The sequence below is a fragment of the Salmo salar genome, chromosome ssa01, assembly GCF_905237065.1.
Source record: "Salmo salar chromosome ssa01, Ssal_v3.1, whole genome shotgun sequence".
NCBI lineage: Eukaryota > Metazoa > Chordata > Actinopteri > Salmoniformes > Salmonidae > Salmo > Salmo salar.
Genome location: NC_059442.1, coordinates 149,704,768 through 149,723,045, shown reverse-complemented (window position 1 = coordinate 149,723,045; position 18,278 = coordinate 149,704,768). Strand labels below are relative to the sequence as shown.

The following is an 18,278-nucleotide window of genomic DNA, read 5'->3' as shown; positions in this document are numbered from 1 at the left end:
ATTGCCTTTAAATTGTTTAACTTGGGTCAAATGTTTTGGGTAGCCTTCCACAAGGTTCCCACAATAAGTTGGGTGAATTTTGGCCCATTCCTCCTGACAGAGCTGGTGTAACTGAGTCAGGTTTGTAGGCCTCCTTGCTCGCACACGCTTTTTCAGTTCTGCCCACAAATTTTCTATAGGATTGAGGTCAGGGCTTTGTGATGGCCCACTCCAAAACCTTGACTTTGTTGTCCTTAAGACATTTTGCCACAACTTTGCAAGTATGCTTGGGTCATTGTCCATTTGGAAGACCCATTTGTGACCAAACTTTAACTTCCTGACTGATGTCTTGAGATGTTTCTTCAATATATCCACATAATTTTCCTTCCTCACGATGCCATCTATTTTGTGAAGTGCACCAGTCCCTCCTGCAGCAAATCACCCCCACAACATGATGCTGCCACCCAGTGCTTCACAGTTGGGATGGTGGTCTTCGGCTTGCAAGCCTCCCTCTTTTTCCCCCAAACATAACGATGGACATCATGGCCAAACAGTTCTATTTTTGTTTCATCAGACCAGAGGACATTTCTCCAAAAAGTACGATCTTTGTCCCCATGTGCAGTTGCGTAGTCTGGATTTTTTAATCGCGGTTTTGGAGCAGTGGCTTCTTCCATGCTGAGCGGCCTTTCAAGTTATGTCGATATAGGACTCATTTTACTGTGGAGATAGATACTTTTGTACCGGTTTCCTCCAGCATCTTCACAAGGTCCTTTGCTGTTGTTCTGGGATTGATTTGCACTTTTCGCACCAAAGTACGTTCATCTCTAGGAGACAGAACGCGTCTCCTTCCTGAGCGGTATGACGGCTGCGTGATCCCATGGTGTTTATACTTGCGTACTATTGTTTGTACAGATGAACGTGGTACCTTCAGGCGTTTGGAAATTGCACCCAAGGATGAACCAGACTTGTGGAGGTCTACAAATGTTTTCTGAGGTCTTGGATGATTTCTTTTGATTTTCCCATGATGTCAAGCAAAGAGGCACTGAGTTTGAAGGTAGGCATTGAATTACATCCACAGGTACACCTCCAATTGACTCAAATTATGTAAATTAGCCTTCAGAAGCTTCTAAAGCCATGACATCATTTTCTGGAATTTTCCAAGCTGTTAAAAGGTACAGTCAACTTGTGTATGTAAACTTCTGACCCACTGGAATTGTGATACAGTGAATTATAAGTGAAATAATGTCACGTCCTGACCAGTATTAGGGATTATTTGTAATTGTAGTTTAGTCAGGATGTGGCAGAGGGTATTTGTTCTATGTGGTCCGGGGGTTATGTGTAGGTTAGAGGGGTGTTATATTTATGTGTTCCGGGGTTTGGGTGTATGTTCTGGTTTTTGGTTTTCTAGGGGTTTTCTGGTTTGTGTATTTCTTTGTTGTCCGTGTGGCTCTCGATCAGGAACAGCTGTACTTCGTTGTTCCTGATTGAGAGTCATATATTAGGAGCTTGTTTTCACCTGGGGTTTTGTGGGTAGTTGATTTTGCACTGCTAGTTGTCATAGCCTGCAAAACTGTCTCCTGTCGTGTTTTCTGCATTTCTTGTTTTTTCCGTGTTCAACGTATTTAATAAATATGATGTTGAGCACGCAACCCGCTGCGTATTGGTCCGACACTGATTTCTCATTATCAGACGACGAAGAGTGTGACAAATAATCTGTCTGTAAACAATTGTTGGAAAAATTACTTGTGGCATGCACAAAGTAGATGTCCTAACCGACATGCCAAAACTATAGTTTGTTAACAAGAAATTTGTGGAGTGGTTGAAAAACGAGTTTTAATGACTCCAACCTGGGGATCCCAGAGAAAGTAGCCTATTTTTTTTATTCCCGGTACAGATGACCTCCAGTAATAACCTTGATGGTAATAAACTAATACACTATAAATGCCTTGTGTTATTGACTCTGTCTTTTCCATGTTGTAGCCTAATTTGGACGTTCTTGTTGACAAATGATATTGATGTTGTGATGGTTCTGTTTAGGCTATGTAGACAAGATTATTGCTCTATTCCAATCAATTCTATAAATGTTTGGGACAGTGCTGCTATCTCTTGGATAGTGCTGCTATCTCTTCTCAAACAGTGCAGCCCTCAACTGAATCATTTTGAATATTTGCCATTGTTATCAGAGTGCAGGGAGGCAGACACAGACAGACAGGCAGGCAGGGCCGATGTTGTGATAAGGACAGAGTGAGTTAACCCAGTAATTCTCTGACTAGTGTCCCTGCTGTTTCCATGATCTTCTCACTATCAGCATGGAGGCCTGTAAAATGTGTCCCTCAGTCTCCCCCATTGACATGATCACCTACAGAATGACTGACAGAAGTCTGCTTCTGAATGTGAACATTCCACTCAATCCGCTGTGACATTCTTATCATCGCCCACAGCCTCAGGCTACTGTACTGAACAGTCAGAGGGAGCCATTGTGTGTCCACTGAGTTGCTGCTCTCCCTCTCTGTCCCTGGCCTTCACCAACCCACACTACATAATGGCCTCCTCTTCTCCCTCCAAGTCTCCTCCTCCTTCTCTTTCACTGCACTGTATTCAGAGAAGAGTTCTCTCTATCCTACTCTGTGAGATGTCTGGCTTGCCTGTTGTGAATCAGTATTAGGCAGGGGTGTAACGGTTCACGTGGGTTTGGTACGTATTGTGGTTTTTGGGTCCACTGTTCAGTTTTGGTACAGCGGGAAAATGAAATGCCAACAATTACTGTAGCTCATTTTAGTTTATTTTGCAAAAGACACAGAACTAAAAAGCACCCCATTTGTGGCCCAAGTACAGCTCTATGACAAAATTCACAATGTTCCTGGCATTGTCTGAGCTCTTCACGTGTCCAAAAAGTAGGACCCGTTCCAAAATGGACCTGGAGCTTTCCCACCAGTACCGATATGCATACATATATATTTTTTAGGGGGCAGCATTCGGAATTTTGGATGAAAAGCGTGCCCAAATTAAACTGCCTGCTACTCAGGTCCAGAAGCTAGGATATGCATATAATTGGTAGATTTGGATAGAAAACAGTCTAAAGTTTCCAAAACTGTGAAAATAATGTCTGTGAGTATAACAGAACTGACATGGCAGGCGAAAACCTGAGGAAAATCCATCCAGGAAGTACTATTATTTTGAAAGGCTGTTTTTCCATTGAAAGCTTATCCACCATACAAAGACTTAGGACCCAGTTCACGATCTCTATGGCTTCTTCTACATGTGGCCAGTCTTTAGGCATTGTTTCAGGCTTTAACTCTGAAAAATGAGGGAGATACAGCACTTTCAATGAGTGGACAGTGGAAATTTCCAGACACGAGTCCAGCGTGTGGTCGGGAGCGCGCCTTTCTTGTTTCTCCTTTTCTATTGACGAAGCTTTTGTCCGGTTGAAATATTATTGATTATTTATGACAAAAACAACAAGGATTGATTTTAAACATCGTTTGACATGTTTCTACAAACTTTTATTGTACTTTTTTGACTTTTCGTCTGGATGTTGAGTGCGCGCTTTGTGCCTTTGGATTACTGAACTAAACGCACCAACAAAACTGAGGTTTTTGGACATAAAGTGGTACATTATCGAACAAAACAAGCATTTATTGTGTAACATGGAGTCCTGGGAGTGCCACCAGATGAAGATCATCAAAGGTAAGTAATTAATTTAATCGCTATTTCTGACTTTTGTGAGTCCTCTCCTTGGCTGGAAAATGTCTGTATGGTGTTTTGTGGCTAGGCGCTGTCCTAACATAATCGCATGGTGTGCTTTCGCCGTAAAGCCTTTTTGAAATCTGACACAGTGGCTGGATTAACAAGACGTTCATCTTTAATCCTATGTATAACACTTGTACCTTTCATCAATGTTTATGATGAGTATTTCTGTAATTTGATTTGGCTCTCTGCAATTTCACCAGATGTTATTTGAGACAATGCATAACTGAACAAAACGCGCCAATTGAAACTGAGGTTTTTGGACATAAAAAGGGACTTTATTGAACAAAACGAACATTTATTGTGTAACATGGAGTCCTGGGAGTGCCACCAAATGAAGATCATCAAAGGTTAATGATTCATTTTAGCGCTATTTCTGACATTTGTGAGTCCTCTCCTTGGCTGGAAAATGTCTGTATGGTTTCTTGTGGCTAGGCGCTGTCCTAACATAATCGCATGGTGTGCTTTCACTGTACAGCCTTTTTGAAATCGGACACTGTGGTTGGATTAACAAGAAGTTTATCTTTAAAATGGTGTATAATACTTGTTTGTTTGAGGAATTTTAATTATGGGAATTTCTGTTGTTTGACGCCCTGCAATTTCACTGACTGTTGTCGAGGTGGGACGCTAGCGTCCCAATGATACCAGAGAGGTTAAATTACTATAGCGGTCACGATCGGCCTTTCATTAAATTACTATAGCGGCCGCGAACGGCCTTTCATTAAATTACTATAGCGGTCGCGATCTGCCTTGTTTTTCTAACAATAATATCAGTGTTAATAATCACAAAATTGACTTGCAAACAACCGGTTGTCATATTCGTGTGGCAATTGTTGTCAACCAGAAAAGGGTAATGCTGTCATTTGTCAATTTTTTTCACTTCATTACCCAAAATGACGGCGCCGAAGAAGGCACGACTTTTCACTGTGAAAGAGGCTGCATTTATGTTGGTTGGTGATAAGGATTCGAACACATACTTGCACAATGAAAAGCGGTGATGTCAAGGTGAGTGAAATATGTAAACAGCAGATATATGCTTGGTGTTGTCGATGTTTGATGCTGTGAAGCTTTGGGAACAGCTCTCAGATTAGTACGTCCTGTCATGATCACTTAGTTGGTACAGGCAAGCACATCAGCGGTGGAGCTCTAATGATTGCTCTCGGTCTCATGGAAATAGTTGCAGTGTTTAGCTGTATTTTGTCTTGTTTCTACTGATGTAATTAAAACATGGAAACGGCCCAATCTGCTTGCTATAGCTAGCTTGCTAGTTAGTCCGTCAGGCAAGGAAAGTTGTGTGTAGCAGTAAATTTGGGCTGCGCTCATGAATCGTCAACCTCAGCTGTCACTTTAATTAGCTATCCATACAGACATCCAGCGAACTAGCCACCAAAATGAGTAGAGTAATTTGTGTTTGTCTGCTTAGGTTATGGTTTGTCAGGTTTGCTAGGTGCAGATATTCATAGGCTATACATTGCCTTGTTTTCCTATTATTTGACAGCTTAGCTGTTGTGTTAAGGTAGATGCCCATGCAGTGGAGCTCATATGATATTGAGTTGGATATTTGATTACATAGACAGATAACAAGGTGCTTGTTTTGTCCTGTTTCTACCGATGCAATTAAATTTGGAAACTGTCCCATCTTCATAACTAATCAGCTAACATTGGCGAAATCTCTAGTTGAGAGTTGATTGAGGCGAACGAGAGCGGGAGAGTGTGGAATGGGAGGCGTGTAACTGTATCACACAAATTATTATGGGAATCCCTAAGAGGTGATTAATTGGAAGAGAGTCTGTAAGGTTGAGAGAAAGAGACAGTGTGAGAGGGAGAGAGAGATTATGTTCCTGACTACAATGGTATCCTATTTGTTGCTCCTCTCCTCTCCCTCTGTTACTCTGTTCCTCTAGGTCAGTGAAAGCGAGGGAGTGATGTGGAGAATCAGGGCTTAGCAGCAAATGGCAGGGAGGAAGAGGAGTTAGAGATGACTGGAGTGATATAGATGTGGAGCGAGGCAGGAGGAATGGAGCAAGAGGAGAGTAGAGGGAGACAGGAAGAGGAGAGTGAAAAGGATGAGGAATGGGAACTGGGAGAGGAGGAGGGAGACAGAGAGGAAGAGGGAGTGGAGGAAGCAGAGGGAGAGGAAGAAGCAGAGGGAGAGGAAGAAACAGAGGGAGGAGATGAGGGATAGCACACCCGAGAGGGAAGCCTACATTTCCATGAAGTATGTCTGCCCAAAGTCTCACCATTCACCCTTATGCCAGACAGCCTGGGCCGAAAGTGACAGTAGCAGGGGTTTTGGAGTTGTCTTTAACCTCTCTTGGGTAGGGGGCAGTATTTTGAATTTTGGATGAATGAGGTGCCCAATGTAAACTGCCTGTTACTCAGGCCCAGAAGCTAGGATATGCATATGCATGGTAGTATTGGATAGAAAACACTCTAACGTTTCCAAAACTGTTAAAATAATGTATGTGAGTATAACAGAACTGATATGGCAGGTGAAAACCTGAGGAAAATCCATCCAGGAAGTGGGATATTTTTGATGTGGGTACTTTTCAATTGAATGCCTGCCTATACTGTATGTATTGGGATATGATCCAGACTGCAGATCCTATGGCTTCCACTAGATGTCAACAGTCTTTAGACATTGTTTCAGGCTTGTATTCTGAAAAATTAGGAAGAATGAGACCATTTTCTAAGTGGACTGTAGAATGAACCAGAGCTGTTTGGCGCGCGTGAACGATTGCGCTCCGTTCATTGTTTTTCCTTTCTATTGAAGACGCTATTGTCCGGTTGAAATATTACGATTATTTAGACAATAGACAACCTGAGGATTAATTATAAACATCGTTTGACATGTTTCGACGAACTTTACCAGTACTATTAGGATGTATTCGTCTGCATGTCGTGACCGCCTTTGAGCCAGTGGATTACTGAACAAAACGCGCCAACAAAACGAACATTTATTGTTTAGCTGGGACTCGTGACTGCAACCAGTCTTTTTACTTTTGTAATTCCTTTACTTTGTTGTAAAATGTTTGCATGCTTTTGTAAGCGGAGTGCTGTCCTCAGATAATCGCATGGCATACTTTCGCCGTAAAGCCTTTTTGAAATCTGACACAGCAGCTGGATTAACAAGAAGTTAATCTTTAAGCCGATGTATAATACTTATATTTTTATGAATGTTTAATTTGACTATTTCTGTATTTTGAATTAGGCGCTCTGCAATTTCACCGGATGTTGGCCAGCTAACGTCCCGCCTGCCAATAAGAAGTTAAGTGGCTGGAACTTATATCTGTTCCAGAGCTTGTAATGGATTACAACAAGAAAATGGGCGGGGTTGACCATCTTGACCAACTGAGGAGCTATTACAATGTTGGACGTACAGGCAGAAAATTGTGGAAATATGTGTTTTGGGGGATGCTCAACATTGCCATCATAATGTGTACATTGTGTGGGGGACCCTGCAAAGGCCCCTTCCCAGAAACCGCAGGTGCTGGTCCATAAAGGCATTCAGAAACCACTGTTTATTACAACCGCATCTACCGGCTATTGAAGGTTACTGATGTAACCCCGGTTCAATGAGCCAAGTAAAATGTTTCTGTTTTCTGAGTTTCTCTCGCGACCGCCTTTTCAAATCAGGCGACTACACATCGGGTCTTAGGGCTGACCACATTTAGTCGACTGGTCGACCAATATTTTTTTAGTCGAGCAGTCACAAATATATTTTCATTTTTTTATAGCACGAGACACCTGTCTGATTCACACCTGTCTGGTCTGAGTGGACTAATCCATTGTGGAGGCCGCGGGATGGCACACCAGTATCATGTTTACCGTTAATTCCCATAATTTTTTATCTACATTGTTTGTTTAGTTACGGCAATTTCTGTTAATGCATTCAATATATTATTATTATTACAGTCTTTTACCGTTTTCATTGTCGGAGTGGACACGTTGTTTGTGGACCGCACAACCTAGGATACATTTGTGAGGAACACGTTTTGGTGTATTTCATTCCATTTACGAGTTGCCAATTTATTAATTGTCTTTTGTTTGAAGCACTCCTGTCAATGTTGATTAAGGGTGCGCACCCGATTACGCATAGAAGTAGGCCTAGGCAACCGGCACACAAATGTAGGCCTATAAATGTCCCCATATGGGGATCTGATAGTATTTCTGATCGTCTTAACTCACCACCACTGTGGAGCTTCTCAAAGTCATTTCTTATTCACCTCAAACAGCAAGTAAACAAAGTCTGTTTTTACATCCATTGAGAATGACAATAGTTCCTCAACATAGCCCATTTGAAAAAGATTTCCAGTTCTCTTTTGATAACCACTTGTGGGAAAGGAGGAAAAAAAATGTAATGCTCTGATCCGGTGGAAACGTCATAAAATAGGCCTACCTGATTACTTCTTATCCCTTGCGCAAATAGCCTACAGCTGTGTCTGTCAGGAGCTCACTGGCACAGGAAACTCTGAAGGCCAAGAATATTTTATACAATGTTGCAAGTTTGCTAGTGCCAGCTTCAGGCCAGACCAAGTTGATACAATGCTTCAAGTTTCTTGCAGACAGGCCATGAGTAGACAATGAGATTTATAGGATATTTATTTTTAAAATCAGAATATTTTCAACCTGCAGGCGGCAACGTTTTTATTTGTTGGCTTTATGTAGACTATTTTTACATAGTTTGCCATTTTATTAAACATATGATAATGATTGAGGTACAAAGACTTTATTATAAATTGAATAAAACGATTCCACGAAAATGTGCATATGAAAATCATAACTGGCACGGAAATCGGTAGAAATGGTAAGATTAAGTGCCACTTCGAATGGAAAAGGTTGCCGACCCCTTGTGTAGCCTATTACAGGCAACTTCAGGAGGATAACGGCAGAATCTGCGAAGGCCAGCAGCAGCTGGAGGAGGGGGATTGGGAACAGTTTTTTTTTCTTCTGGCTAGGCTACCTTGATCTCTGGCTCCCTTCAGTAATTATTTACATCACAGTGTGCCTAAAGCATCAGACAAGCTCAGTAGCCTACATATAGTTGATTTTATTAAAACACATAGGGTTTGTCGATATATGGAAAAATACATATTTTAAACATTTAAAATGGTCAAAAGAAGAGGACTCTCGGTCGACCAAGATTATTATTTTTTTGTCAGGGCCAGTCCTTCATTGATTAAATAATCTCCTATAGAGGTCGGCCGATTATTATTTTTCGACGCCGATACCGGTACCGATTATTGGGGGGCCAATAAAACCCGGTGCCGATTAATCGGCCGATTTTTGTATTTATTTATTTGTAATAATGACAATTACAACAATACTGAATGAACACTTATTTTAACTTAATATAATACATCAATAAAATCTATTTAGCCTCAAATAAATAATGAAACATGTTCAATTTGGTTTAAATAATGCAAAAACAAAGTGTTGGAGAAGAAAGTAAAAGTGCAATATGTGCCATGTAAAAAAGCTAACGTTTAAGTTCCTTGCTCAGAACATGAGAACATATGAAAGCTGGTGGTTCCTTTTAACATGGGTCTTCAATATTCCCAGGTAAGATGTTTTAGGTTGTAGTTATTATAGGAATTATAGGACTATTTCTCTATACGATTTGTATTTCATATACCTTTGACTATTGGATGTTCTTATAGGCACTTTAGTATTGCCAATGTAACAGTATAGCTTCCGTCCCTCTCCTCGCTCCTACCTGGGCTCGAACCAGGAACGCATCGACAACAGCCACCCTCGAAGCAGCGTTACCCATGTAGAGGAAAGGAAAAAACGACTCCAAGTCTCAGAGCGAGTGACGTTTGAAACGCTATTAGCGCGCACCCGGCTAACTAGCTAGCCATTTCACATGGGTTACACCAGCCTAATCTCAGGAGTAGATAGGCTTGAAGTCATAAACAGCGCAATGCATTGCGAAGGGCTGCTGGCAAAACGCACGAAAGTGCTATTTTGAATGAATGCTTACGAGCCTGCTGCTGCCTACCATCGCTCAGTCAGACTGCTCTATCAAATCATAGACTTAATTATAACATAATAACACACAGAAACACGAGCCTTAGGTCATTAATATGGTCAAATCCGGTAACTATCATCTCGAAAACAAAACGTTATTCCTGTTACATTGCACAACCTTCAGTGTTATGTCATAATTACGTAAAATTCTGACAAATTACCCAAACTGTTGCATATACCCTGACTGCGTGCAATGAACGCAAAATGACACAATTTCACCTGGTTAATATTGCCTGCTAACCTGGATTTCATTTAGCTAAATATGCAGGTTTAAAAATATATACTTCTGTGTATTGATTTTAAGAAAGGCATTGATGTTTATGGTTAGGTACAGTCGTGCAACGATTGTGCTTTTTTCGCAAATGCGCTTTTGTTAAATCATCCCCGTTTGGCGAAGTCGGCTGTCTTTGTTAGGAAGAAATAATCTTCACAGTTCGCAACGAGCCAGGCGGCCCAAACTGCTGCATATACCCTGACTCTGTTTGCAAGAGAAGTGACACATTTTCCCTAGTTAAAAGAAATTCATGTTAGCAGGCAATATTAACTAAATATGCAGGTTTAAAAATATCTACTTGTGTATTGATTTTAAGAAAGGCATTGATGTTTATGGTTGGAGCAACATGTACCTAAGTGATTATATGCAACGCATGACAGGCTAGATAAACTAGTAATATCATCAACCATGTGTAGTTAACTAGTGATTATGATTGATTGGTTGTTTTTTATAAGATAAGTTTAATGCTAGCTAGCAACTTACCTTGGCTTCTTACTGCATTCGCGTAACAGGCAGGCTCCTCGTGGAGTGCAATGTAAAGCAGGTGGTTAGAGCGTTGGACTAGTTAACCGTAAGGTTGCAAGATTGAATCCCTGAGCTGACAAGGTAAAAATCTGTCTTTCTGCCCCTGAACAAGGCAGTTAACCCACCGTTCCTAGGCCGTCATTGAAAATAAGAATGTGTTCTTAACTGACTTGCGTAGTTAAATAAAGGTCTAAAAAATAAAAAATACAAATTTGGCCAAATCGGCATCCAAAAATACCGATTTCCGATTGTTATGAAAACTTGAAATCGGCCCTAATTAATCGGTCATTCCGATTAATCGGTCGACCTCTACTCTCCTAACTTTCTTTGCCACACAGAGGCTCTATGACTGTAGGGCCCCTTTGATGACTTGTGATTGGCCGACAATAACAAGCTAAGCGCCACTCATGAAAAGCATACTGTACTGTCTTTGTCAGCAGCATACCATTTCTTCTCTCTATTAGAATCAGCTGTGAAGGGCTGTTTGAATACAGAGGGGAGACGAAGTTGTGCTGTTGTTTCTTTGCATTTCCGCCTTGCTCCGGTGCTAGGAATACTGTCGGCGTAAATGTGTTAACATGTTTGAGGTGTTGGGAGCTGCATAGGCCATTATTGTTGAGCAGTGGCAACATACTGTCAACGTTTTATCCACAACTCTCTGTCCATCGCCATTGTGATCTACTCTGAAGCCAAAATGTTCCCAAACTAGAGATTTAAACGATGGAGGATCCTCCAATTCTGGCTTAAAATCGACCTCACCACTCACCATCGTACCCCACTGGGCACAGACGTCAATTCAACGTCTATTCCACGTTGGTTCAACGTCATTTCAATGAAATGACGTCGAAACAACGTTGATTCAACCAATGTGTGCCCAGTGGGACACATAGTTCCCGGCTGCAACTCAAAAGGATAGTTTGAAATGCGGCAGTTAAGATCCACATTTTTATTACAACGTGCACATAGGCTCTAGTTGTTTTAACAGAATAGCCTAATAGCTCAGATTTACTCAAGAGTCAATGGCATACAACGCAGGATATCATAGGCATAGCCTATAAGCCTAGCGTTTACATTTTTTTAATATGTATTCATTTGGGTTCACAGTGCAGACCGAAAGGAGGTCCCTGTACCGAACGGTTCGGTACCAATATGTGTAATGTTACAGAACTTCAAAAAAATTGCATTTTAAACCATTTCACCTGCGTTATATATTGAAAGTCAACAGCGTTGTTTTGCTTCAATAGAGTGATCAGGGGCGTGCAACTATAGTTTTCCTTCACAGAAAATACATTAGTGCAACACATTTGGCAGAAAATACTGTAGCTTCATTTTCATCAGATGACAACAGAAGTGCAACGCTATTTGGCTAGCAGCCACAGAAGCAAATCCGCTTACAATGAAAAAGCAAGGTTTTTTGGCCAGAAACTATGCAAGGCCATCAAATTTGCAATGTTTATCATAGAAAGAAAGTGGGCAGAAACTATGCAAGGCCATCATATTTGTAATGTTGATCATAGAAAGAAAGTGGACAGGATATTTCCTAATGTTTTGTTTGAAGTTAATCTTGCATTTTACCAGACAAAAGTAGACTACACTGAGAAAAGCACCACAGAAAAGTAGCTACACATCAGTCAGAACACTGTGTGCTGATAGAACGCCCGTATGTGAATTCTCATCTCGAGTGAAGAAGTGCAAATGAAGCACAAAATTAGCAGAAATTACAATAAAAAGCATTTTAGATCTGCAGTTACAAAACGCAAGATATTTCTAATGCGTTTTTATCTTTTCTGTTAATATGACCCCTGGTGGTGCATTCTTTTAGGTCACGAACCACTTTCTTGAGTTCTCTTTGATTACTTTTGACTATTTTGAGGAAGTGTATACTGGCTACGGCATCTCAAGATCTCAAGACATTCAGTACTATTGCCGCTTTTTTCTTGCTTTAAAGGGAGTACGCGAGCACACTCGTTCCGTTCCCTACCCAAGTTTGGATAGGCGCCAGCCAAAACCAAAGCATACAGAAGGCTGCGTTTACACAGGCAGCCCAATTCTGATCTTTTGCCCAATTACTGGCAAAAGAGCTGATCTGAATGGTCAAAAGACCAATTAGTGGGGGAAAAAAGACCAGAATTGGGCTCCCTGTGTAAATGCCACCATAGTAGACACAATTACGTTTAGTTTCATTACGTTTGTGGTGGAGGATGTGAAGTAGATGTCGACCGATTAATCGGCATGGCCGATTAATTAGGGCCGATTTCAAGTTTTGGACGCTGATTATGGCCGATTACATTGCATCCCACGAGGAAACTGTGTGACAGGCTGACCACCTGTTACGCGAGTGCAGCAAGGAGCCAAGATAAGTTGCTAGCAAGCACTAAACTTATCTTATAAAAAACACTCAATCTTCACATAATTACTAGTTAACTACACATGGTTGATGATATCACTAGGTTCACTAGCTTGTCCTGTGTCGCATATAATCAATGCAGTGCCTGTACATTTTTTATCGAATCACAGCCTACTATGCCAAACGGGGGATGATTTAACAAAAGCGCATTCGCGGGAAAAAAAGCATAATTGTTGCACGAATGTACCTAACCATCAATGCCTTTCTTAAACTCAATACACAGAAGTATATTTTTTAAACCTGCATATTTAGTTAAAATAAATTCATGTTTGCAGGCAATATTTACTAGGGAAATTGTGTCACTTCTCTTGCGTTCATTGCACGCAGAGTCAGGGTATATGCAACAGTTTGGGCCGCCTGGCTCGATGCGAACTAATTTGCCAGAATTTTACATAATTATGACATAACATTGAAGGTTGTGCAATGTAACAGTAACAGTTCGATAAAATACGGAACGGTTCCGTATTTCACTGAAAGAATAAATGTTTTGTTTTCGAAATGATAGTTTCTGGATTTGACCATATTAATGGCTCGAATTTCTGTGTTTATTATATTATAATTAAGTCTACGATTTGATAGAGCAGTCTGACTGAGCGGTGGTAGGCGGCAGCAGGCTCGTAAGCATTCATTCAAACTTTACTCCGTTTTTCAGCAGCTCTTTGCAATGCTTGCTCACAGCGCTGTTTATGACTTCAAGCCTATCAACTCCTGAGATTAGGCTGGCAATACTAAAGTGCCTATTAGAACATCAAATAGTCAAAGGTAATATGAAATACAAATGGTATAGAGAGAAATAGTTGACGCGTCATAATTCCTATAATAACTGCAACCTAAAACTTCTTAACTGGGAATATTGAAGAACTGGGAATATTGAACCACCAGCTTTCATATGTTCTCATGTTCTGAGCAAGGAACTTAAACGTTAGCTTTTTTACATGGCACATATTGGACTTTTACTTTCTTCTCCAACACTGTGTTTTTTGCATTATTTAAACCAAATTGAGCATGTTTCATTATTTATTTGAGACTAAATGGATTTTATTTATGTATTATATTAAGTTAAAATAAAAGTGTTCATTGTTCATTCAGTATTGTTGTAATTTTCATTATTACAAATATATACATAAAAAAATTGGTCAATTAATCGTATCAGCTTTTTTGGTCCTCCAATAATCGGTATCGGTATTGAAAAATCCTAATCGGCCAACCTCTAATGTGAAGTCACTTTCAGGCACCTCCACACACACTAGATGAGGCATTACCCTGTTGTTTTATGAGCTTAATTTACCTACAATATGAAAACACAGTGTTCTGTCTCTCTCTCAGTCCAGACATGAGGAAGTAACACCTTACGGAGTCAAACCAGGTCATCATTGCAATAGGGAATACACAAGATCTTTCCAGTAATAACCTAATAACCTCCATTGCCATCAACATCCTGCCATCATTCTTACCCAAGTATTTCCATAAAAACAAAGGACAGTGTACTCTTCACACAGTACAAATCAGTCCACGTTCAGCCAAATGTTTATACATTTGTCATAACATAATTAACATTAGCCTACCCAATAACAATCTAGTCCTCATAATGAGTGAAACACCCTTCTGTAATGCCAAAGCAATAGCCTGATTGTGAGTAACAACTGAGTCTTATTTGCACCGGTTTGTCCTGCCCTGTCCTAGCCTGCTCAGATGTTCTGTGGTCTCTGACTCAAACACACACACTATGACAGAGAGATTGAGAAGACAGACATAGGGGGATGGAGAGATAAAGAGTGAGATAGAGTGGGAGATAAAGAGAGAAGCAGGAGCAGATAGTTTTTATATAAAGCGTGCCCTAGCACTTACAATAACGATCATGATTATAACTGGGTGATAGTAGGAGCTGCCCTAAAGGAGGAGCTTTACCATCCACCCCCATAGGCACTGGTCTTTGTTACTAGAATGTTGATTGTCCTTTCTTGTCATCATGGTAGCCATTCAAATGATAACATTCAAACTAAGTTTGCTGAACTGCATGACTCAAGTGTGGTGGACCCATACCCCATTATCCAACTATAACCATGGACTCCCCTCCACCTAGCAAGCCAACTGGATTGTCAGGGCAGGGGCCAGGCCTGATCATATTACAGGCCTGGGACTGTGGAGTTTAGAGCAACAGATGTTTATTTCACTTTTGTTCATTATCCATTTCACTTGCTTTGGCAATGTATGTTCCCCATGACAATAAAACCCTTTGAATTGATTTGAGAGAGAGGGAGAGAGACGACCATGTGGTTGGGTGACCCTGACATGCATGTTGGATCTCATCAGCCCATGGACACAGTGTGTGTGTATACAGTAATGTACAGTAATGCCAGCTTAACAAAATTGTAAATACAGTAAAGAGTGTCAGGAATTTCTCCAGGCATTCTCCTTCATGTGAAACACTAACTACTCTTCATTGTGAGACCAGAATGATGATGATAAGATGGCATGAAATCAATTCTCTTGTGTTATTCAGAATTTATGGCAGCAATTTTCAAGTGTTAGTCATGCAGAACAGTTGAGGATTAATGTAGCTACACTTGTTATTTTGTCTGGAGACTGGTTGTTCACAACGTTTAGCTATTCCCCAATAAAACATGGGTGCTGAGAGACAGGAGTGAAGATGAATTTACCTCTTGGAGACGTTTCTTGGCCCTCTGGAGAGCATCCTCATATCCCTTCTGTCTCAGCTCACTCAAACTCTCATAGTACTCTTCTGAGTCATCACTCTCCGTAAAAAGCACCTGGGCAAGGATCTTCCAGCCGCAGGTGTCTAGAGCATGGCCCAGGTACACCTGTAGTTGGTAACACAGGGCATCCGTTTCCCGTTGGGACACCTCCGGGGCCCCGAATAGCACCGTCCACATGCCCACCGGCTCCTCAGGGAAGGGGGGCAGACAGGGCTCCAGGTCCGAGTTGACCGCGCAGAGTTGAACGTGAACTGCCCGGACGTCCTGGAAGGAGAATAGCCCGGCCCAGCTGTAGCCCTCTCGGCTGCTGTCCGACTCCTCTCCGTCGCCATCATCCGGGGAGCGAGGCAAACTAGGGACATCCGCTGGTTCCAGGACCTCAATGTCGGTCACCTTGCAGGACACGATGTCCCACGACCCCAGTGTTTTGATAACACTCTCCGCTGGCCTTGACCAGGCACCCACCGCGGCCGTTCTCTCTCGAATGGGGCTCTTTGTCGGTTTTTTTTCTTTCGGACTGACGTTAGATCTAACTTTAACCAATGTGGAGAAGTCATCTTTCCTTTTGGTAGGACTTTTTAGTGGAGTTTTGTGTTTGTCTGCCTCGGGAGCTAGTTTGACGGTGACGGGGGATACGAGGTCGCATTCGACAGTTTCCAATAACGAATCCCGAAACGCTGTCCGTTTCTGTACTGTTCTATTGTGGCAGGTTATGGCGAACTTTCCCTCGATCTCGTTCCAAGCGACGATGAAAATGAATTTGTGTCTTTCCTTTTCGTCGAAAACATTTGGTCGAACGGCCACCCAGTCCGACTCTACAGAATCCTCCATCATGAATGACATCTCATCCAGCCAGTAAAAACGGAGCTAGTGAGCTCACAGACAAATACCCCTCTTTTTACAGTTCGCCGTTGAAGCTAAAAAGGCTAGCTAGCTAGCTACGTTAACAAAAAAGATTACAGAAAACCAGCCGTGGCTAGCTTCGTGTACAAGCTTGGAGTTGATTACCCTCTGAACGTTGTGCAGATTTTCCTCAAATCAGACATCAAGTAAAGAAAATATTTCCGTAAAAAGCTCGCCTACATCCATAAGAACAAAACAGACATGAAAAACGTCAGAGTCGACTTATTATCGTAAATTGGCAGGCTTGTCATCTCTCCACCTGCCTCTCTCACCAGCCTGCTACATGCGCTGGATGGCTCCCTTTGTGCGACTACAGACAATGCAGAGCCGCGGTTCCCATCGTCACGTGTGAGGATCTGTTTACAAGCCGTGAAACGGTTGAGAGCTGCTGTGCTGTCAAACCCGGGGGGGGGGGATTTTCTGAACAAACCACCTTTCTGAAATACTGTCTTTACTGCTTCTAGATTGTTAATAGTCCAAAGACAACCGGTGGATATTGTCCATGAGCTGTCCCTTTGTTCCATCCGACAAATTGTTGTTTTGATGTCGCATCTTTACCTCTTTCAAACGTTTTCTTCCAACTGCGAAGTACTGTGACGTAGTTCTGCACGAGGACCTAAACATCTGCACGTGGGACACGCAGTGTACGTGGTGACGCAGAAATTAACAACAACAAAAGTCAAATGTAGCCTACAAATCCCTATGTATTTTAATCAAATCAATTTTAATGTAAACCTTTATTCATGTGTTATAAATCATGCATAACACAACTAGTACTTGCCCTGGCAAGTAATCATTTGTGCTCATACAACTTTCACTCTGTCAATGTAGCATATAGGTCTGCATTGAACTAATACATAAAATAATAACAAAGGCACCATGACATAAAAGGGTCATAGAAACATGCATGGTGGTGACAATTTGTTAAATAATCAAATCAAAAAATAGATATTTCATTGACTTCAGACCATTTGTTGCCAGTGACAGAATCAACTGAATGGTTAGGTTACTCTCATTTGGTGTTTTGAGGACTCACCATTGAACATCTGTTTTGTTTGTTTGGGAGGTGTTTAAATGACAGAGGTTTCCACTTTTCTTTATTTTGTACTTTATTTAACTAGAAAAGTCAGTTAAGAGCAAATTCTTATTTATAATGACGGCCTGGCAAAAGGCCTGCTGCGGGGACGAGGGCTGGGATTTAAAAAATATATATATAAGACAAAACACACATCATGACAAGAGAGACATGACAACACTACATGAAGAGAGACCTAAGACAACATAGCATGGCAGCAACACATGACAACACAGCATGGTAGCAACACCACATGACAACAAATGGTAGCAACACAACATGGGAGCAGCACAACATGGTAACAGAACAAAACATGGTGCAAACAAACTTTTGGCCATTAAGCTACAAAATATTTTGTAAATCATGAATTAATTCGTTTTTACTTGCTGCTTTTGCCTTTGATACAGTCACTGTTTGTTATGATGATACTGAAGCCTACTGGGGATGATAGTGGGCCAGATGGCCCAACACTGCCACCTACAGATGATAGTTTATTTCACAGTAGTATACTACAAGGTGATTTCCATTTTGTCCACTTGATGGCATACTTTGTCTCTAAAATGTATGCAGCCAAACTCTAGCCTACTCTAAACCAAGCAGTCACACTATATGGCACAGTTA

The 18,278-nt window shown here is 41.3% G+C and overlaps 1 protein-coding gene across 1 annotated transcript in view; it reads right to left on the bottom strand.

Annotated features, from left to right (window-relative positions):
* Positions 1-16,991, bottom strand: part of jmy (junction mediating and regulatory protein, p53 cofactor) — a 66,540-nt gene extending 49,549 nt beyond the window's left edge. Inside the window, exon 1 of the mRNA XM_045692156.1 lies at positions 15,623-16,991. Within this exon, the coding sequence (XP_045548112.1) occupies positions 15,623-16,522 (900 nt within the window). The 5' untranslated portion in view covers positions 16,523-16,991. The remainder of the gene's footprint in view (positions 1-15,622) is intronic.
* Between the last annotated feature and the right edge of the window lie 1,287 nt (positions 16,992-18,278).